This window comes from Apostichopus japonicus, chromosome 1 (assembly GCF_037975245.1).
Source record: "Apostichopus japonicus isolate 1M-3 chromosome 1, ASM3797524v1, whole genome shotgun sequence".
Taxonomy (NCBI): domain Eukaryota; kingdom Metazoa; phylum Echinodermata; class Holothuroidea; order Aspidochirotida; family Stichopodidae; genus Apostichopus; species Apostichopus japonicus.
In genome coordinates, this window is record NC_092561.1 from 10,860,458 (window position 1) to 10,884,323 (window position 23,866).

General features: G+C 36.0%; 1 protein-coding gene across 1 annotated transcript; it reads right to left on the reverse strand.

Moving 5' to 3' along the window:
• Positions 1-8,351: 8,351 nt before the first annotated feature.
• Positions 8,352-13,441, reverse strand: LOC139967232 (echinoidin-like). The gene is made up of 3 exons (XM_071970848.1): positions 13,234-13,441; positions 11,529-11,700; positions 8,352-8,626 (listed from the first exon to the last, which is right to left on the reverse strand). Exons 1-3 carry the CDS (start codon positions 13,353-13,355, stop codon positions 8,405-8,407), a joined length of 516 nt encoding a protein of 171 aa, XP_071826949.1. The 5' UTR covers positions 13,356-13,441; the 3' UTR covers positions 8,352-8,404.
• Positions 13,442-23,866: the final 10,425 nt, after the last annotated feature.

The following is a 23,866-nucleotide window of genomic DNA, read 5'->3' on the forward strand; positions in this document are numbered from 1 at the left end:
AGACGCCATTCGTAGACTGAGGGATCATTCTACCTAGATGAGATGGGCGTGCCCCTTGAATTGGTATATTAGTAGACCATTAGTGTTAGGCCATGACAACTGCCATGTTTTAACTTTATTTTATTTTATGCATATCGTAATTCACTTTTATCGTTATGGTGAATAGATAGTATTTACCCTGCGGATTAGGACAAAACTTTGTGTTTGTATTCATTTTTAACATACTTGTGTCATATATCTTGGCAAAGGCTGGCGACTTGTCGCAAAATTTAAATCCTGCTTCCCTTGATCTGATGTATCTCGAGGTTACGTCATCATCAGAGACTAGTCTTTCAACTAGGTGCTACACTTCTATAAAGTAAATGGTGGATGTGAGGAACGAATCTTCAAAAAGCTAAAAATAACGTTTCTCCAGTTTCAAATTTATAATGGTTTAAAAGTCACGTGGCCGTCATTATGTTTACGTCGTAGTGATATTAGAAGGTGAAACATCCCAGTTCCCCCTTTTTTAGTCCTTATTTACACAGTTAAAGAAAGCAGTGTTATTAATCAGGGGCGGATCCAGGGGGCCGACCCGGCCCCGGCCCCCCCCCCCCCCTTTTTAGAAATCAGTTGCGTTTTTTTATGTGGGAGTACTTCAAATTCCTAATAGGCATAACTTGGTGAAAGAAAAGCCTAATATATATCCAGCTGCTCCTCCCTGAAACGCGATCGTTTTTATTCCAAATTTGAAACTAAGGCAATTATCAGGCCTACGCGACATCACGTATTAATTAGATACGGCTCAGTACTATAGTGCTGACTATTACTGTCAGGGAAAATCAATGCACAGTTAGCAAGTATATCATAATTATCTGAATGAAAAGGGGTGTAGGCGGTTTTACACTATCTAACGCAACGTATAGTCGCCAAGAACCTGAAGTATTTTTAAGGGAGGGCCAGAGGAACATGAACTTATAGCATGCTCCTCGTGGTGAAACATAATTGCACCTATTAGGTGAATTGACTGTACTGTTAATAGTAGGAGAGACTAGTGTAGGTTCTTATGACCAACTAGACCGGTTTCTGCTCTCAAACTTTATAGGAGCTTCATCAGTAGTAGCCTTTGAATATTTTATATTCGACCTGGGCGTCTTGTTCTCAAAATGCATCTATTTTCTGTGCACGAGTTTTTATGGACTCATAGTGCAGCTATAAGAGCATCTAAAAGAGCTTCGTGTGAACCTTGAGAGTCAGCTGATTCTTCGTTAGTATGAAACCTTGAGTTAACAAGTAAATCTTTGAGATTTTGGGCCCTTTTGTATGCTAGAATCGGTTCTTTTGGAAACAGTTTGGATAATTCCGCGTGCAGGGGCGTAGCGAGCGGGGGAGGGGTATGGGGGGTGTCACATTCCCCAATAATTTGGTCGCTGTCGGCAAATTTTGGGTCTGTCGGCAAAAGGAGAAAAGGTGAAGAGAGCGGAAAGGGAAGAAAGAAGGAAAGCTGAATAGAGAAAAGGAGAACGGGAGCTTCTTTATCGGTTATTTCGATTTTCCAGTTCTTCATCTGATAAACTCATTCACCAATCCAATCACCTGACGCCTGCAAGTTAAAAACCTCTCGGCAAATAACTGATAATGTCACGGCCGTCAGTATAGCTACTGTAGCCAGGCTCAGCTAGACGAGTGCAAGAATCGCCGGCAACTCAGTGAAAGAAATGGAATTAAAGGCTTCCGTATAGGCCGCAGCCCATGAGTCGTGCTATCGTGTGACAACGTGTTGTTATTATCCTCTGTTCAGAATGACGTCATCGCAGATGTCATTGTTCTCCGTGGAAAACTTAAGGACACGGCTCACGAACTGTACGCTTGTATATCACTGAATGTTGTTATTTCTCATTACCGGAAAGTTTTCTGAACATTTTCATCACGAAGTTTCACTATTTCAACGATCGGTGAAAGAGAAAACACAGTTCGATAATTGGTCCCAATTAATTCTTCTTCTGCCGACTGCCATAAAAATAATATCGAAATGGAAATTCTACGGTGCCAAATTTGACTTAAAATATGCACCAGATTGCATCTAAGGACGTTTCAAAACTAAAAATTTTCCAAAGGGGAGGGGGTGTCCCCATTTCAGTCACCACTTCCAGATCCGTCGGCAAATCAAATCCTCCACACCCCCCAACAAAAAAACCTTCGCTTCGCCCCTGTCCGCGTGTTGCGAGATTAAGTGCCAATGTTTCAAAAGTACATTTTTCAAGTGCGTGGTTTTGATATGGGGTGTATAGGTAAGCTGGAACACCATTGGTGGTTCATTTTGTTTAGGTTTGGTAGTGAGGTATTGCCCACGGTTTTCAAATTTTATGCCTTTCGTGGCTGAGGCAATTTCCTCTTTCTTATAGTTACGGAGTAACAGTTTCTCTGTGAACGCATTCTTTTTCTGTAAGAACTCAGTCTCATTGTTACATAGACGTGCGTATCGTAAGACTTCCCCTTTAATGAAGCCTTTAAAATTAGCAATTGGGTGTGCAGAGTTTCTGTCGAGGTATTGGAAGGTTTCCGTGGGTTTGGTGTAGACTTTGGTGTCTAATAACCCATTGGTTTCAAACCTTGGACCTTTGAAGATTTTCAAATCTAGGTATGTTACCTCGGTGTGTAATATTTCTACCGTAAACTTTAAGAAGCGGTGAATTTCATTCAACCTGTTTACTAGTTGTTCAAGTTCCAGAGGTGAACCGTCGTAAAGCAATAGAATTTCATCTCTATAGCGGAGCCATTTTAAGATTTTATTATCTGTCGGTAAAATCTGGTTTTCCAGTCTATGTATGACGATATCACAGATTTCCGGAGAGGCTTGGCTACCCATGGCGCAACCGATCTTTTGTAGATAGAATTGGTTATTGAACTCGAAACAGTTTCTTGTTAAAAATAAGTTCAATTAGTTTGCGCATGGATATGGAAGATATTTTATTTATTCCATATTCGTTTTTTCCGCCTTTTCATAGACTTCATGACATATATCTAATGCCTCCTCTTGGGGAGTATTGGTATACATGGCGACGACATCGAGTGTAGCAAGTACTACTGCTTTTGGTAACGGGGTGGCTTCCACAATTTTCAGAATGTGATTTGTGTCTTTCACATAGGTGCTTTGTTTTAATACAATAGGAAGCAAGAAATAGTCCACAAATTCCGATATTTTTTTGGTCGGTGATCCGTTTCCGCTTATTATCGGGCCCTCCCTTAAAAATACTTCAGGTTCTTGGCGACTACGTTGCGTTAGATAGTGTAAAACCGCCTACACCCCCCTTTCATTAATAAGTATATCATAATTATCTCATTGAATATATCTTATTTTATGTTTTTTCTTGGGGTGAATCTGGTGTCATAATTTTCGCGCAAAAGAAAAAACGAATCGACGCAATAATAGTGTATCCATTGTACATGCACTGTTGAGCGTTGTTAAATATGTGTCTATCGAGAAAAAATATGTGCCCCAAAAAGCGTGTCTGCAACGTTTCTGGTTTTTCTAGTTTTTGGCGAAATGTTTCACCATTTTGCATCTAAACACTCACAATTAACCAAAAATTTCCAAGGGGGAGGGGTTGTCCCCCTCCCCCAGGACGCAGATCACTAAAGTGCTACCATCGGGATGTCGGCCCCCCCCCCTTTCTCAAAATCCTGGATCCGCCCCTGTTAATGGAAATAACGTCCGAATATTGTTACCTAAGAATATATTAACCCTTCAATACTTGAACACCAAGAGTTACAAGGATGATGCCTATCAAAGAAAATATGCAAAGGAATGAAAACAGAAAACAATGTCATTATTAGACTTGCCCAAAGTCTGAAATCTTGTGGATGAATGAATTCCATTTTCAACTCTAATACCTCTCAAAAATGCATTTTCTCAGCTCTTTGAAGGAGTAGCTCATCACAAGCATCTTCATCGCAATGTTAACTCTTGGAGTGTATTTCGTTAATACTTATTTTACACTGACGGTATTTTCTGTTTGTTTGGGATCAAAAGATTTTGATTTGATTACCTCTTGTTTAGATTTGATTTGATTTGATTGGCAGAAAGTTTGCGGCTGGGTGGAACCGACATTATGTGATTAAGACCTTCAGTAAATGTTTTCAGCATAATGAGATAAAGGGTTTGAATTGTTTTCTGTGGTTATTTCTCTCTCTATGTTTACAACAAATTTGGCTTCTATTTTAGCACAGATGTTCGGGTTAAGAAAACTAATGTATAACCTTTCTGCCAAATTGTGGTATCAACATTTATAGCGGTATTTAACATTACACAGGGAGTTGATTAAATGATAATAGATCTATAACGTTATACCAAAGAAGATACACGATCTAAAAGCTTCAAGTATACGAAACCTCAGCTTAAAGTTGCAATGTATGCGCGCAGTTGTTGGTGGATCTACCGGCATGATAACAACGTTTATATAATAACACGTTCATGTTTGTATTCATTTATAGTTAAAAATTTAAAGAAAGGAAAACAATTACACATCGATTTGATTCAAAGGGTGGGTATGAGGGAGGGGGTGGGGTACTGACATTTTTCTCTATCACCATCTGAGCCCTCAGTAAAACGCCAAGGAAATACAATATTCTTGTGAAACGGTTCCGTTAAACCTCATTGGTCGTGTGGGCAGTCGAGGCCCTTAACACTATATATGAACTTGCGTTTACAATAATATTGGCTCATATCATGTGGCATATTTACTGCGACACCGTTTGCCAGCCCCATACGAATAGCATGGACAAATCATTGACGTCAAATAGTTGCAGCACTTATATCCAAAAACATTAACTCACCTTTCTACAAATAATAATAGTCCAATTGACTATATAGTGATTGTGTTACAAAGACTTTCCTTATTCGAATAATTTATGCTGATGTGTTTAAATTACTTTTAAATACAAAGAAATCGTTGAAAATGTGTTTGTTTCTTTTCACAATTGTACTTGCAAATGCGACATATGAAATTTAATATAGAACCAATATACATAATGTATGTATGTGTGCTGCAGATTTAACAAAATCTTTACCATTACTTTTGAAAGTCTTAATTTAAAAAAAATAATAATTATGCTGATATGTGAAATTACTTGTTCATTAAACGAATTCGTTGAAAATGTGTGTTTGTTTCTTTTTACAATTGTACTTGCAAATGCGTCATATGAAATGTAATATCCAATTCACATAATGTGTGTTTGTGTGTTACAGATTTCACCAAATCTGTATTATTACTTGAATAGAGTGGCACGCATAAATTAAAATATTTACATATAAAAGCAAAATTGAAAGCCTTAATTTCAAAAATTTGACTTGTAAATGCTTACTCAACGAATTTTGATAACAACGCAATTGAAGGTAAAATGCGTGTGTACAGATTATGTATAGTCGTAACGTTTTACTGACAAGTGTTACTTATATGTGTCCATAGAAAATGCACAATTGGACTTCAAAGTACGTTTTACGAAAACAAATAGTAATTAGTTTTTAACTAAGGCTAGTCAGCTTGACTTTTCATAAATATTGCTTATTTGCGCCCTCTGTTTTCATGACATGTATAGACTAGTTTATTTTGCTAATTGCTAATATAGAAATAACACAAATTATTGAATGTGACCCAGAATTGCGGGTCGCGAAAATTTTTCTGTGGATCGATGGATTTTTCCAGATGTCGGAAAATTTATTTCAGAGCTTGCTTGCCTTGATAGTCCAAGCTTTCATCAATTCTGAGCATCGATATAAAGGAGTGGAATTTGGTCAGGGTGAGGAGAGGTGTCTGGGTGGGTCGTGGCTCAGTCCTAGTAGAAACTCCCATGTCTTGGACATAATGTTTATAGTATTTGACATTTCTGTTTCTTTTAATTGACTGTTTTAGCCTAATTTGTAGTGTGTCGATATCTGTTTGTAACCCAAAATTTTAAACTTTAAACGAAACTTTTGATTCGAAATAAACATCACATTTGCTAAAATTACAGCGCAAAATTGAAATAATTGACAAACGAAAATATGTTAAATTAAAATGTTTATGAGTGTAGTCGATTATTGTCACCTCAAAAATGAAGCAAACCAATTTCGCGGAACCGTGACTAATGCAATTCAACAGATTGAAAAGCAAGCACTGCAGTAAATCGTCGATGATCTTTTTTATTTGAATAACGTCTTAAAAACCGCCCTCTTTTGATTTATTCTATCTGTTTGAAAGTACTTTTCAATCTGGGTTTCTGTTTCTTCTCTTTATAATTTTATTGTATTGACTTTGCCAGAGAGAGATTGGTTTAGTTTTGTCTAATTAATAAGCATTTTTCAAACGCATTTTGTAACTGTTTACTTGTTTCTTATCTTTTCATTTGCTATCGATTTAACACATTTCTAATTTTAAATTCGATAAGTATGATTTTGAATTTTAAATTTTAAATTGCAAATTAAAAGTTTTTTTTATATAAAATAGTTGCTTGATTAGGCAATATATTCAATATTTTTTGACAACATACTTTGACTTTGCATTAATTATTCGCAGTAATGGATTCCCATAGTACTTCTGGCTTGATGACAAATGGTGGCTAATACGTAGTCCAGCTAATTAACACCTTATAGCGTTTTACGTGCGATATCTGTTGTCTAGGGGTATTTATATATTGTGACAAAGTTCACACTGTGATATTTACTGGTCAGTTCAAAGCACGAATTTGGCGATCGAATGATGTAAGTTTAACGGACAGATGATGGGTGACGATCAAAAGACATCCTTAATATTGACACTGCAAAGTCCCTTTAGGCCCCGATACTTTGTGTATATTCCTCCCTGCTGCATGGCTGCTCCCTCCTCTCATCTCTCAACGTCCACCAAAAGAGGATGGTGCGCAACAACCGAAAATAATATATAGCGAGAAGATCGCAATGTAGGAAGATTTCACCTATAACTCGACCGAGTCTTTGTCTGCAGGGGCGTATCTATAGACTTCTTTTCTTGAGAGGCGTCGATGCTTTTCTAGGTTGGCAGTCTAGCACCGACCCCCCCCCCCCCCGCCCTCCGTGGCTACGCCACTGCTTGTCTATCTCAAAGTTTATGGTATTCCTGAAGCCACAGGTGTAGGTGTTCACAAAACTGTCCACACTATAAGTTTGCCTTATGTAGCATATACGTTATTGCTCTGCGTATCTTACAGTTTCCTCCCACAAGTCCGTATTTTCACCTTTTTTCCACCCCGTACCGAATCAAACGTTATTGACCACATTGAAGGTTACCATTGAAATTCGTACCAATAAGTTGAATTAATGAACACGAAGCAAATCGTACACCTTTCCTTGGTGTTTTTTGGGTTGTGCAAAGGTCGGTTCACCCGGGTGTTTTCTCAATGCAAAAACAGACTTGCCCGGATCCGACCCGATTTATACAGGGATTTTTTTTAAGGGAATCTGACGGAATCACGAATTTATTTGCTACTCCCCGGTTAAATATCGTTTAATACTATTATCTGTTTAATATATTGTGATCAGTAATGAACCATGCGTATATACTTTAGGAAAGTGTAGAGATTCCACTTCGTTTTTCGGGAGATAAATGTATAAATGCTGCTGTCATTGTGCAGCGTTAACGTCATTGCTGCAATTAGTGTTTATGGAACCTATAATATTGTAGAGTTAACGTGTAAACGCTGATTCTCTAATATGTTTCAGAGCACTATCTTGTTTCAGCTGGATTTTGCCGAATTCTCCCTATTTGATCCCTTTTTTTAATGCGTGGGGGGGGGGGGGGTTGGAGAAAATCCCTGTTTTGTGAGACACATGTTGTCAGGTCTGCAAATCAATAAAGACCAAGATATACTGGAATAATAAAGAATAACAGTTTTTGGAAATTGTTGTATATCCATAGAGGTGCAGTTTTATTCAAAATGGAGAAATAGTTTCCATAGGTTGACAGCTATAAATAAATGATAATGTTTCATTACTTGTGTGATAGGAGTATCATTTAGTTTAACTTTAGTATTTAATATATTTAAAATAAAAGGCATAAGCCTACAATTAACTGCAGCATGGAGCTACCAAGCTGCAATGAGACTCCTCTATACCTCTATCTCATAGTAAACTGTACATTCGCTTCCCGCTCATAAAATGTTACGGGATTAAGCCCATGACGCAAATGAATGTTAGATACATACATCGTGGTCGACATCTATAAATCGAGAGAAGCTTTCAGATGATAATGGTTTAATATAATTGTTTTGTATTACAGGGCACGGTTTTCAACATTTGGAGTCAGTGCTTCAGAGACTGTCTGATATTTTCCATCATTTATTATAACACGAACAAAAAGAACAAGAAAAAAGGCAGAAGAGAGGCTGTGGTGAGAAGTATATATATCGTTAAGTCCAGGCTAATTCGGTGTTTCTACAAGGCGATCTTACAAATAAAACCGTATGTATTGGTGCATGTCCAATCATTCCACTTGCCTAAGTCACTATCTTTTGGCTTCCAGATGCTTCCGCAGTCCTGGACACCATAATAATTGTTTGGCTGACTTGGCCACCAGTCTGTAAATGCCGGGACAGAGCCATCTACTCCGACAAATATTCCTTCCTCATCTCGATCACTGTAACCGATCCACACGGACTGAAAGAGAAAACGTAAACATGTAACGAATGCCAAGATTTCAGTCCACGGTTATCCAGTATTTCCTGGCCTATACATAGATCTTACGTAGGGATTTTACAGACCCGTTCTTAGACCATTAAGGCGTACCGTTTATGGTATGTATTTTACATGTATTGACACCTGGGCAAGTCTAGGTAAGTATGACATCATCAGGCTAATTGTGCTTGGATTGTTAACGTATTCTTCTTTATTTACATTACTTTTCATTTCCTTGATAAACATCAGTCTTGTCAATGCCGATGCTTGATTTTAGCAGTGATAATATGAGCAATAACGAGGACTCTATTAGCGCAGCTGAGCTATAGCGATCATGCCATTCTGCCGAAATTCTGTCACTTTGGCCACCGTGTTTGAATGACTGCCATTTCGTAATTTTCATTCGATTTGGCTAGAATTTCGTAAGTAGTTTGTGTGAGTTAAGTTTCCATACATGCGTTCACATTTTGTCCACATAGTTTGTCAATTTGAAGGTCATTTGTGGTCACGAGAGGTCTTTTCTGCAAACGTAAAATTATGCTACTCCTCCTAGAGCGTTTGTACAAATCTGCTGACATGTTGTTGATATAAAGTTTGAATGGTGGTGAACCAAAGTTGTTCAGGAAAAGTATTTTTGTCGTCTTGATGGCCCAATACAAGGCCTTCTGGAGAGTTTTCAGTTATGATAAAATGTACGCCACAGATCATATGCAATGATCATTAAATTTGTTTTTCAACTTTTTTTCGGGACTAACAAGGAGCGGTTCATATACACCGTACAGTAGTTATGGCTAATATATTACCGTTGAAATCAGCCCATTTCGGGAAAAAGTCACCGGATTTCAGGATATGTAGCGGCGCAATGAGCGGAAATTCATTTCTGACAGTCATTTGACGTCAACTTGCTCAAAGGTGAAAACGCTGTGACCACCATAGCTAAGGAAATGTAACCTTGACAAGTTGTCTGCTTACATTAGAAGGTGTCATTTTGATTATAAATGTATCAATTTTTGTGAAGGAAAAGGTCAATGGTTTCTGCAGAACTCATATAAACAAAAGTTTCTCATGATATCTTACAATGATAACATTGGCTCATACTCTGTTATAATGAAGTCATCCATTCAAACCTCAATACAGTTCTGCATTACATTTATCTTTATTTTTGTTTCTTTTTCAAAACAAATGTTTAGAACTTTATAACATTGTAACAAACGATGTCTGCTAAGAAGGAGCATAGACAAGGAAAATGGAGACGAGAAGGTTCAAAAGGAAATGACGCCGTTATCCCATTAAACTGCTCAGAAATATTGTCAATCAAAACAAATTTTCTCAAATAGAAGCTTAGCTGAGCTATTGAAGTGTTGCTGCTCTTGGTCTTTTATTATCAACACTGTTTATGTTCACGTTGAAAATATGAAAAGAAAAACAAAGACCAAGTGACAGGTTTCACCCCCTAGTGGCACTATGACATCACAAGTTGACAAAATGGCGGCTCCTGACACGACTTGAAAACCCTGATATATAGGCATATCTCCTAGACAAAGTAAGATATCTCAGCTTTTTGATGAGATGTAAGTTCGCATGTATCACAGTAAAGTTGAACTGTGTGGTTTCTTCGTCTTCAGTAAATAGTGCATAGTTGATAAGATATATGTATAATCAAATTTCATGAAAATTCAATTAGCTATTTACTATACAGTACCAGTCTTGTCTCACAAATACTAGTATGGTGACAATTACACAACCTTAAAGGAGACACAAACCCACCCATCATTGTTTGTCTATGTGATAGATCATATCTGTGATGAATAAATTCCCCTTACAGTTAAGAAATAAATAATTCCATTTGGGAGATTCTAAAAATTTAATGTTTTTTTTTTACACAACGGAAGGTTACTGAGACTTCACCAAGTCTAAATATGACACCAACGAACCGCATGTGCTTCAACTTGTTGTTTTTGATGATTTTTCGCTATTTATTATGTTTCTTTCCTGTAATGGAGGAGGGTTTTAAAATTGCTGAATCTAAGACAATGAAGGTCTTAATCTTAGCATGAACTAATAATGACATTGGTGTAATTGTCAATACTATGAATATTTTACCTTGAAAATATGAAAATAAAATAAATATATATTGAACGATTTTAGAACAAGTTTTCATTACAAACTTGGAAAGGGATACTTTTCATTATCAAAAAGGGGTACTTCTAATTTACGAAAACGGGAAACTTGAAGTTTTCCCAAAACTGAGAGAAATCGTACCGGTTCCGTCTCCATTGTAAATGTTCACCCGATACTCATAGCTAGTACAGTAACTACTGCTCATGTTCCACGACCGTGCATCAGTAACTACTGCGCTGTGTTCGCAACCGTGACGGTAACATGTGTTACAGGTGGCACAGTAATTACTGCATAGCTGTTACACGTTCCCATGGAAGACAAAGAAATGCGCGACTGGACAAGGAGTCTATGAGTATTTGACGTGGTAAACTCTTGCTATATTAAGGCCTAATTTAGACGTGGAGCTACCCATAAGGATAATCTAGGTCCCCCCTCCCCCACCTCTATCTATTTGAGACTTGCGCACTATCACCTGTCCGTGAAGAATGTTTCAAATCAAATGGATTCACTAATACGATTAGAAAAAAGTTAGGCTACCATTTGAGTCTCGCGTGCAGTATAAAACTAGGGAGTAGTCTTCGTTACCCAGCCGCCGGTTCGGACTCTTAAGTTCAACGTGTAACAGCTTTGCAGTAATTACTGTGCCACCTGTAACACATGTTACCGTGTTGCGAACACAGCGCAATAGTTACTGATGCACGGTTGTGGAACATGAACAGTAGTTACTGTACTAGCTATGAGTATCGGGTGAAATGTTACTCACCTGTTGTTCTGAGGCAGGTTTATCAGGTCTCATGGTCTTCCAAAAGTCATTCACGAAATCATTTTCATCGCTAGACTCAATCGTTGTCAGGTGTCCTTTTACTCCGGAGGTACTAAACGTTTGGCAAAAAGTCTCCGCGTCCATCCATGTCCGTAACGGGTCATTGAAAAACCTTTTACAAATAATTAAGATAGGATACTTTATAACCACTACGGTGATAGAGTTAATAAACAGGGCGGGGTTTTAATTTTAAGTTTTAATTTGAAGTAATAATGCAAACATGACTTAAATTAACGTGAGAACGTCTTAGTTTCAAGTTACATAGCGGCATGGCTTGGACTGATATTAAATTGGCAGAATTTGGCAATAAAGTACTTTAACAAAACACTTCGTTAGCATGACTATCAATTTTCATTTAAAATAAGAAAGAGAAACTAGAATTGTCGAAATTTCTAATTTGCATTTGAATGTGATTAATCAAAACCTGTCGAGTATTCCTTAATTAATCGTTTATTAATTATCATGTGATTGTCTTTTTTTTTCTTCCTCCTCCATATGTATTTACGATCACTTAACATGGTACACAATAAAATTATACATTGCAAAAACAAAAATGGTATGGTCTGTTACATATTCAAGCAACTGCAGTTAATATCACATGATGTAAGTAGACAGCAAAAGAAACCATTTGCACTACACACAGCTAAATAAGAAACTTCTACGTAAACAGGTTTGGACAATATGAAAAGGCATTTCTAAGCTCCGGGAAATTCACTTTATTTTTCCGTGGCTGCTTTCGTTAAAATAATTTAAACTTTCAACGCTCAAAGCAAATTTAAATTTATAAAAAGAAATCATCGATATTTGGCTCGGTGTTACTTGTCTTGCATGCGAAAATATAATACTTCAGGTGGATAATTAAGAAGTTGTAAGGGTGACAGTTAACGTTGCCAAAACCAAAAAAGATATCTTGTTTGGAGAAAAAGAATTGCTTATTTAAGAAACGCATTTCGGCATTAAGGATAAAATTTGCCGTCACGTAGCAGTCCCAGAAAAGGTGCTCGGTTGACTCCTCGTCAATTTTGCAAAAAGAGCACAGTGGAGATTCTGACTTCCCCATCAAAAATAAAAGTTGTTTATTAGTACCTAAAATCCTGTGCAGAAATCTAAACTGAAAGAATTGAAGCTTGGCCTCAGAAAGAGTGCTCCAAGGAATACTAAAAATGCGACGCCAGTCGTGCTCGGTAATGTCGACAAAAGTATTTTGCCACTTGTGAATGGCGGTAGGCGGCCTAGAGATTTTTTTGAGATAGAGTGGGTAACAGAATTGAGAGGCCGAATAAGAATGAATACACCTTTCAAACAATGTAGAAGATGGATTAGAAAAATTAACTTTACAACAGCCAGACCTCCTCCATTCAATTGGAATGGCATTATTAATTAAGCCCCAATATCATGTGATTAATCAAAACCTGTCGAGTATTCCTTAATTAATCGTTTATTAATTATCATGTGATTGTCTTACTAGATGGATTAATTCCAATCCGGTTGTGTATGATAGTGCAACATGACCAAACAATGCTGTTTGTAATGTAAACTGATGTGCTGTTAGGTGTTAATTGGGCACATATTTTGTTTAATTAACAATAAATATACAAACGAGTATAACATTAACGTACTTTACAACTATTGTTATTCACTATACCTGTAACAGTTGGTACCATTTGATGTCCATCCGGAAGGACACTTTAGCGATGAGCAAGAAGCTTTTGCCAAGTAGATGCTTGATGACAGCAAAACTAAAGCTGTGATGCCGAAAGCCTTCATGATGTCAAACACAGTTCTGCTGAAGCACGATCTCAAAACGGTATTCAATTCTGTCGAATTCTTGTTGTGCTCAGGTGTACTCGCAAACACGGCTTTTTATTCGTTTCTTGTTGTTTCAAAAAGGAGCACAAAAAAAATCAAATATAAATCATGCAAATATTGTTTACCTAGAAATACTTAATTATACAATGACGGCTTCTGATTGGTGAAATCAAAGATTGCTATTTGATTACTTTATGTCTGGACGATTTGATTGGCAGAAAGTGTACGGCTGGGTGGGACTGATACTAATGGATCCGTACTTTCAACACATGTTTTCCCAGAATCACATGCATGTTTTAAAATTGCTCTCTCCACACATCGCTCTCTCTGTCTCTCTCTCTCTTTCATTTGCTGTTTACAATATTTTGAGCGATAACTTAAGAACAGATGTTCCATTTAAAACAAATATTGTAAAACATAATGCTAAAATTATGTGACATTCTAAGTTAACGAATTGGTTTTAATTATACTAAATTGTGGGTAATTAAAATCGGAACATATATAAGTAATAATTGAAAAGGTTTATTTTATTATTGTATTTGAATAATAAATCAATTTACTGAATAATATATGCTGCACAGGTTTCGACGATTATGTGAAAGCACACGCAAGTGTATAACTTAAAATACTACATCATTATAACATTGAAGCTTGAGAAGTTCTGGCAAATACTTAATATTACGAAGGTTAATACAATGTACTTTATATGTTGCGCAGGTTGCACCGAAGCACTGATGCAGATGATATCGGTGTATACCCACCCCTTCCCTTTTAACTTCACAAAAACAGTTAGTTATTAGTGCAACTTTGCATTTAGATATAATTGTGCTTATACTATATCACTATTGTTGTGTCACCCTTACTGATTATCGTTGTGTACTTGTACATGTATTAGGTAGGAGGGTCTACCCATGTCAAGTTGAGCTTTGTGTATATTATTTCATATTTTCATACTTATTTTAATTGCTTAGTAATTGTTTGAATACTGTGGGTGATCGTTGACCCCTTGCCCCTTGTTTAATTCATTTAACTTGAACAAACCTGGCTAGGCCTGTGAGCAATTTTATGTTGTCTATGCCAGCAACGGTTTGGTAGAATAGGGTTCGTTAACACAACAACGTGAAGAATACCAGTCAGAATACCAATATATTTAATATGGCAAAACATCTCCTTAATTATTTCCTTTAAGACATTTTCCTACTGGCTATCAGTCATAATTCGCAAGTATAGAACAATTTAAGGAGTTTGAGACAAGTTTGCTGTTGTTGCTGCAAGGATTTTTGGAAGACAGATGCTCTTATAACCTCATATTTTCATTGCGTAAAAGCTTGCTTTAGATTAAGGCAGTGTAATAGAGTAATAGCGATACTTTTCGCGCATCAATCTGCAGCTGAGAGACAAGATAAATAACGGGGAAAATGTACGAAGTCACGCTAATCGAGTAGCGGTTCAAAGTAGCAGTAAGATACTGTATAGGCTCTCACGTACACCTAGCTAGTAGCTACTGAATACAGTATATACCTAGTAATATAGGAGACACAGGTGTAGGAGGCGGGGGGCTGTGGGTCTGCAGCCCCCCCCCCCCCAACCAAAAGTGTTTTTGAAAATTCGGGCAATATGCTGAGAATTTTTCGGGCACCTACTGAATGAAAAATAATTTTCAATGTGTTTTTCAATGTTTAGACTGATATTATTATTATCATCATAATTGTAACGACTTCCCCAATTATTATAACCAATATGGAAGGGTAATAACACGGCAAATGATTGTATGTTATTGGCAAGCGATGTTAATGACCAATGCATGCCTATATGATATGCACATTAACATGGTGTACTCGCGCAAAATTTTGGTTATATTTTTCGGGCAAGTCGTTACAGCCCCCAGCCCCCCCCCCCCCCCAACAAATTGGGCTCCTACGCCTATGATAGGAGACATAATGTAACAGAAGCCAAGCTATCTTAGTAAGTGTTTTTACAGACGTTTTACTTTTAATTCTTTAAGACATTACAGTAGGCCTAGCTGCTAATTTATGAATCTGCGACATGGTTTACTTTGTTCAACACTTACTTTTGGTGGAAAAAGTTTAAATTTCAGTACTGCAAACTGAAACATGACTTTCCAATGCGCAATTACGTAACACCATGCATCTGCCTAACTGCCTAACCTTTGTTCATACAAAGTATTGATGTTGCAGATCTGTACTTTAGAGACTTTAACAACAATCATAGGCCTTGTGGCGAGTGGAATTTGGCGAGTAGATTTTTAGTCACGGTCGCCAAATAGTGAGTACATTAAAAAAAAAATGTCGAGGCCTGAAAACATTCAAAACATAATTTCTCATGGTAGAAATCATGGATACTTTTTATACATGGTATATGGATTTGCCATATTGTGTACAAGAATCCTGTTGCTTCTGAGGTCAAATCTCCTATAGGTCACCAGAGGTCAAACTCTGAAAAACCCTTTACACGATATCTAACGATGGAAATCGTGGATACCTCTAATACTTGGTGTGTGGATTCATAACATTGAGTACAATACCCCCATTGTTTTTGGTGGAGGTGTGTATAGCGCCGTACAGTAGACTGACCTGTGTTTATCATGCCATAGTGTTATTGTAATAGCCAGTGCCGGTTATACTAATACGCATAAAACGCTAAAAGAAATCACCGGTGAAAAGAATTGCGCAACTTTCAGCTGCAATTATACCATTCCTATGTATTCTAAAGATTTTAAAGTTATGATCGGTTCAAATATGTTGGTGTAAGAAGTAAAACCGAAACAAGTTAAACCACATAATAAGATTTTCTAAAAGGTTATATTTTTATAACAAATTCAAAGATAGTAACAATAATGTAAATGATACCTGGGGCGTAATCAATGAGGTTCTTAAGAAAGACCGTAAGAAATCATCGTACCCATCTGTTTTCAAAGACGGCGATCACGAAACCAGCGACGATCAAGACATTGCAAACGGTTTTAACGATTTCTTCATTAACCTTGGACCCTCACTTGCCAGCAAAATCAGTCATACTGCAAAATCAAACAACCATATGTATAGCAATAATAGTACGCGAAACTATATTTTCACCTACCCTGTCAGGGAGGAGGAACTCTTACGTGTTGCGAATCATTGCTTAAAGCCAAAGAAGGCAGCTGGGTATGATGATTTCAAGCCAGATATTGTTAAGCAGGTATTACCTTTCATTGTCACCCCTCTTACTCATATCTGTAACATATCGTTCACCACTGGGGTATTCCCAGACAAGCTGAAGATTGCTAAGGTCTTACCCATTTTTAAGAAAGGAGAATCCAATATCTACGAGAACTACCGACCAATCTCTATTCTATCATGCTTTTCCAAAATTCTCGAACGTCTCATGTCCAACAGAATAATAAATTTTCTAGATGCTAATGACATACTTTGCAAGGAACAATATGGATTCCGCCCTGGTCACTCAACTGAGCTTGCCCTGGCAGATGCCATTGATAAATTATACGATAGCCTTGATAAGAAGAAAACATGTATTGGAATATTCTTAGATCTATCAAAAGCATTTGATACCATTGACCATCGTATTCTGCTAAACAAGTTATCATTCTACGGTATTAGAGGACCAACCCTTAACTGGATGGACAGCTACTTATCAAAACGTTTACAGTATACTTCGTATAAGAAGACCATGTCTGACTATGCTGAAATCCGCTGTGGTGTTCCTCAAGGTTCAATATTAGGACCACTTCTTTTCATTATATATATCAATGACATCTGTCATATCTCTAATATTGCAAAAACTATTTTATTTGCAGATGACACTAGTATATTTTTCGAATCCAATAACTTGAATACTTTACATGACATAGTATCCATGGAGTTGAATCAATTTAACGACTGGTTTGCAACTAATAAGCTTTCACTTAATCTTGATAAAACCAGCTACATTGTGTTCAATAAAAGCAAATCTTTTTCTTGGAAAAAAGACATTTTAATGGATGGTAAGCCTATCAAGCATGTACATAGCATAAAGTTTCTCGGAGTTTATATTGATAGTAAACTTACTTGGTGTGAACATATATCAAATATTGCAAACACTGTGGCGAAAAATGTTGGTATCATTTCTAAGTTGAAACACTATTTTCCTCAGAATATTCTTAGAATGCTTTACCAAACATTAGTGTTCCCCCATTTTTCATATTGCTCTATAATCTGGTCTGGCACCCATAATGTTTATCTTCACCCTCTTGAAATCCTACAAAAGAAAGTCATTCGTCACATAACTCATTCTGAATATCGTGAACACAATTTAACGATATTGTTAGGCTGAATGTAGCCACATTCTTTTACAAGGCTTGGAATGGCTTACTTCCTGCAGCCTTTCATGACTTATTTACTATTAACAGCGCCATACATAGTCACCGCACTAGAAGTGCCGGTCAAGCACACCACAACTTATGTAATACAACATTTGGTACGTTAAGTTTAAAGAATCGTGCTATGAGGACATGGAATGATCTAACTGCTACTATAAAATCTAAACCATCTAAAGAAACATTTAGAAAAGCACTAAAAAAAGAAGTAATTTCTCAGTATTGATACATCGTTTATATTGTATGTTATTAATTATTCTTTATTAAGACACTAGTTATATTTTCATTTATGTATATATGCTTTTTGTTTGTTTTTTTGTTTTCCCGTTCTTTCTTTCTTTCTTTCCTGGGAGTCCTTTACCTTGTTAAGCCTGAATTGGCTTTTTAGAGGACTTCCCTCCACATGTATATATCCAGTGGAAAATCAAATAAATCAAATCAAATCAAATCAAATCAAAACAAATGTTAGTTCCTCGCCATCATTTTCCCGTGAAGGTTAATTTACTACGTACATTAACTCACCCATAATGTTGACTGGTAAAAGCTGTTGAAATTACTCATGTCTGACAGTGGCGGAGCTAGGGGTATTGGTCAGGAGGGGCGAGAATGGTCTGTAGGGGCGCTTTCGACACTATCTAAGCAGAGCGCCACCACTGGTTGGCGCGTAGCGTACAGAATTTTTTTGAGTAAAGATACTCCCTAGATCGCCGGAAATGACCCTTTCCGGGCCTGGCTAATTTGCAGATAAACGAAGAATAAATAGGTGTCATCACCAAATTACACCAACAAAATGTGACAAATGTCAATAAGTAGATGAGAGAGACATAAAATAGTCAATAACTTTCACGATTAAGTAAAAAGCGGTAAAGAGCTGAAAAGGGCGCCAGCAGTCCATTTGACTCCGTCAGGGGGGGGGGGGCATCCGGTGACGGACAACAGCGGACGACTCCCCGGGCAGTTGTTCAAAAACACAGAATACTTTGTACCTCAAACAGGTAATAATACGACGCAGATACAAGAACTTCAACATTTAACTACTTTCTTAACCCATAGAAATAACATGACGCTACAACAACGCATCCGTTTGAAATTTATTTGATCTAATTATTAAAAAATTAGAATATCCTGCTTCTTACGCAATGGTATTGTTGTTGTTTTCTTCTCAGCATTGTTTTGATTATGCGCTTGTGCTGTTGAAACCCTAAGCGGCTGTAATGTTCCATCAATAGTACAATAGTTAGAATACTATGTCATTATCATAATGAAGTTATAGTAACGAAATTTCATAGTTTTGTTCTATAAATTTCAAACTAAAGTGGATTTTAAAATCATTGAATGATGAAAAAAAATTGTGAATATATACGTCATTGTAATATCGCTTATGTTTAAGAAGAACCTATGTTCTGTTTTTACATCAACGCTCTATCGAAACGTTAAATACTAACAGGCTAAGATGGAGTCTAAAATCCTTCCAAGTGAGAGAAACACTAAGGACTTTCGTTTATGATAATAATAATCAACATAATAAAAATAATAAGAACTTTTCATAAGGAACCTTTATGATTAAAATAACCTAAATTGTATTAATTTACAACATCACTTTTTCCTAGAAGTATTGTAGTAATAGAAACAACATTAATTCGAAGCAAAAATAATGTTTGTTCCGCATATAAAATAGGTAATACAGACGTTTATCACTTCATCTAAACGGCTACGGTCAAGTCTAACATTCTAACATGGATGTATTTGCAACATCACTTTACCCTAGATTTGTTATTTTCATTGCAATTTTAGAATTTTGTTAATTTACATCGAAATCAATAAACCAAAAGGCTATATATAGCCTATCAAATCTGTTAATTTGAGGCAAAATATTCAGTTTTACCAAATTGTTCCGTTTTCAAATAGAGCTTCCCGACGTTTATTATCTCTAACTTCTAAACATCTACGGGAGAGTATAAAATACTTCAAAACTGAGAGAAAAAGTCAGATCTGATCGTTGTATTAATGGAATCTTGTTTTAAGGAAAACCAAATGTCATGAAAATAACTTACTCATGGATGTATTAACATCACTTTACCCTAGATTTTTATTTTTAAACTAATTTGAAAATGTTAATATTTTTTATCGAAAATGAATAAAATCACAAAAGAGTTCATTTGAAACATTAAGTTTCACGGAATTGTTCCGGATGACAAATAAGGCTTCGAGACGTTTATCTCTGACTTCTAAACGACTACAATGGAGTCTACAACATTGAAACTGAGAGATAAAGGTAAGGTCTGATCTTTCTAATGAAAATAGGAGGAACCTATGTTATGGAAGTATCTATAACATCACTTGATACCTACATTTGTTGTTTTCTCGAATTGGAATATTTTGTTAATTTTCAGGGAAAATTAATAGAACCGCAAGCTATATCTTTAGAAACATGAATAATACCACAATGCTATAGCCTATATTAGAAATATTTACAGCATCACTTTAAACTAGATTTTTTATTTATTTTTTTTTTTTAAATTGAATATTTTGTTAATTTACATCAAAAGTAAATCATACAACATTGCTATAGCCTTTCAAAGGTATTAATATGAGGCAAGATATTCAGTTTTACCAAATTGTTCCAAACTACAAATAAGGCTTCCAGACGTTGATCTCTGATTCTATACGGTTAGGGTGCAGTTTAGAAACAATTAAACTGAGAGAAAAAGTCGTTTTGATTTAGGCAGTGTAATGGAGTTAAAAGCGATATTTTGTTGCGCACTAATCTGCATCTAAAAGACAAGAAAAAGTAAATAATTTGGAAAATGTACGAAATTGCGCTATGATGATGATGATGATGATGATGATGATGATGATGATGATGATGATGATGATGATGATGATGATGATGATGATGATGATGATGATGATGATGATGATGATGATGATGATGATGATGATGATGATGATGATGATGATGATGATGATGATGATGATGATGATGATGATGATGATGATGATGATGATGATGATGATGATGATGATTATTATTATTATTATTTTTATTATTGTTGTTGTTGTTATTATTGTTGTTGTTATGATTATGATTTTTTCCTCCTGTTTATTTCTTCGACAATATATATACAAAAACATACAATGTCAAATTTTATTCTGTTGTTACACAATAATTAATATAGAATGAAACTGTTTTTTAAGTCATCATATAAATTGCGTTTCTTACAGTACTGTTGAACTTTTACAGCAAACTTAAGCTTATAAAAGAATGTTTCCATGTCTAGTTGTACATTTCTTCTTGAGCAATCAAAAATATAAATCTTCATATGTAATATCAGAAAATTATATGGACTATATTCCTGACATAGAAAACCAAAGAAAATATCTTCTTTCGAAAAGAAAAACTGCTTGTTCAATAGTCGTCTCTCAATATGTAAAATATAATAGGAGACAAGGCTACATTCCCAAAAAAGGTGTTCAATAGTCTCCTCATGTAACTTACTAAAAGAACAATTTGGCGAGTCTACAATATTCATATTAAAAAGCAATTTCTTAGTAGGGATAATTCTATGCAAAAATTTGAACTGAAAATATTGCAAACGTGCTTCAGTAATACTCTTGTATGGCATCCTAAACAACATCGCCCACTGCTCAGATTCAAAAGAATAAACAGTCTTCCACTTATTAAGTGAGGTGGGCAAAGAGGTTACCCCTTTTAGAAAAACCGGATAAAGTATTTGGGAAACGGAATAATGACCCATAATCTTCTCAAGTAAGAGTTCACTGACAGTAGGGTTATTATCGGTATCCTGTAAGCCGATTTTCCAATGACGAGAAATCGCTTAAATTAAACCCCAGTAGTGAATAAACGCAAAATTACCAATATTGTAGGTCCTAACAAAAGTAAGGAAATCAAGAGGTCTATTATTAACATAAAAAAGTCGGCAATTTTCATAATCCCCTTTTTGAACAGAATATCATAAAAAATGGTCTTACTGTTAATTTTTACACTGGAATTATTCCAGATATACTCATTTCCAAAATTATTATTAGGTGGGGCAGAAGATACTTCACACCAAGCATCCAAAACTTGGCGGAGAAAAATATTCTTAATAAAACTAATATCCGTTTTTGAAAAATTACACTGGAAGAAGAATTTATTTCCATATGGCTTTAAAACGGTAGTGAAAAATATTTTCTAAGGGCTCTCATTAACAGAAAAATTACGGCGAACCCAAGTATATTTAAAGGATTTCATAAAACTATTAATGTGTGTAACCCTTATTCCTCCTTCATCAATAATATTAATCATAGTACTCCTCTTAACTTTGTCAGGGCGCCCACACCAAATAAAATCGAAGATTATTCTTTCCACATCTTTAACAAAACTAGAGGGAGGGTTAGGTAAGACAAGGAATAGAAACACAAGTTGCGAAAGGGCAAGAGACTTAACTATGGAATTCCGGCCAATTGGGGTCATATCCCTGACAGACCACGAACGTAGGCATGATTTTAGCCGGGATAACTTTGGAGTATAGTTAAGCTCGAACAAATCATTTCTATTGTTCGTAAAGAAAATGCCCAAATAGCTAACTGGTCCACTGCTAACAGCATTACCACTGAATGAAGTAAAAGGCCAATCACGAGCAAAAGAGCCAAGAGGAAAAAGAACAGACTTATTATAATTGATAACCTTCCTTCAAGTCACTTAAAATTTGCAAAGTTTTCTGTAATGAACCTCTAGAGCTATCTAAAACGAAAACAGTATCATCAGCATACTGTAAAAGTTTGTAATTATAGCTTCCTACACAAAGGCCCCTTATTTCCTTATTATGCAAAACACTAAGTGATAAGAGTTTTGCGCATAAAATAAACAAATAAGGGCTCAAGGGGCATCCCTGCCTAACTCCTCTACCAATACGGAAGTAACCTGTTGAGTAGCCGTTATTGATTACGCAAGCCATACTATTATTGTAAAGTACAGAAACCCATTTCCTAAAATCTTCACCAAAATTAAAGTAAGCAAGGGTTTTCTGAATAAAACTCCATTAATCTTGTCGAATGCCTTCTCAAAATCAACAAAAAAACAAAAACCCTGAAATTTTACTGTCAGTTGTATAATCAATTAAATCCAAAATACATCTTATATTCTCGCCATGAAACGACCCTTAATGAAACCAGTTTGTGTAGACCCTACAAGAGAAGAAATACAAGATTTAAGTCGAGTTGCCAAAACTTTAGCACCGATCTTATAGTCAGTATTGAGTAAAGTTATTGGATGATGATGATGATGATGATGATGATGATGATGATGATGATGATGATGATGATGATGATGATGATGATGATGATGATGATGATGATGATGATGATGATGATGATGATGATGATGATGGATGATGATGATGATGATGATGATGATGATGATGATGATGATGATGATGATGATGATGATGATGATGATGATGATGATGATGATGATGATGATGATGATGATGATGATGATGATGATGATGATGATGATGATGATGATGATGATGATGATGATGATGATGATGATGATGATGATGATGATGATGATGATGATGATGATGATGATGATGATGATGATGATGATGATGATGATGATGATGATGATGATGATGATGATGATGATGATGATGATGATGATGATGATGATGATGATGATGATGATGATGATGATGATGATGATGATGATGATGATGATGATGATGATTATTATTATTATTGTTATTGTTATTGTTATTATTATTATTATTATTATTCAACATACATCGTTACCATGCTAACTCGCATACCCCATTCCGTGTGTACACATACACACAGATGCCAACACATATCAATACAGCTGTATTGATTTGTGTTGGCATCTGTGTGTATGTGTACGCACGGTATGTAGAAATATGACTCTGCACTATTGTACCATTAAACAAGTTACGGGAGGGTGTAAGGTAATTGCTCAATAAATTGACACCCAAATCAGCAACTGGGAATTTCCATTATTATCGTGTGGTTTTGTACGGACATAGGTACTTTGCGTCTCGTCTGTTGTATTTTAAACAACTGGATAAACTAGGAG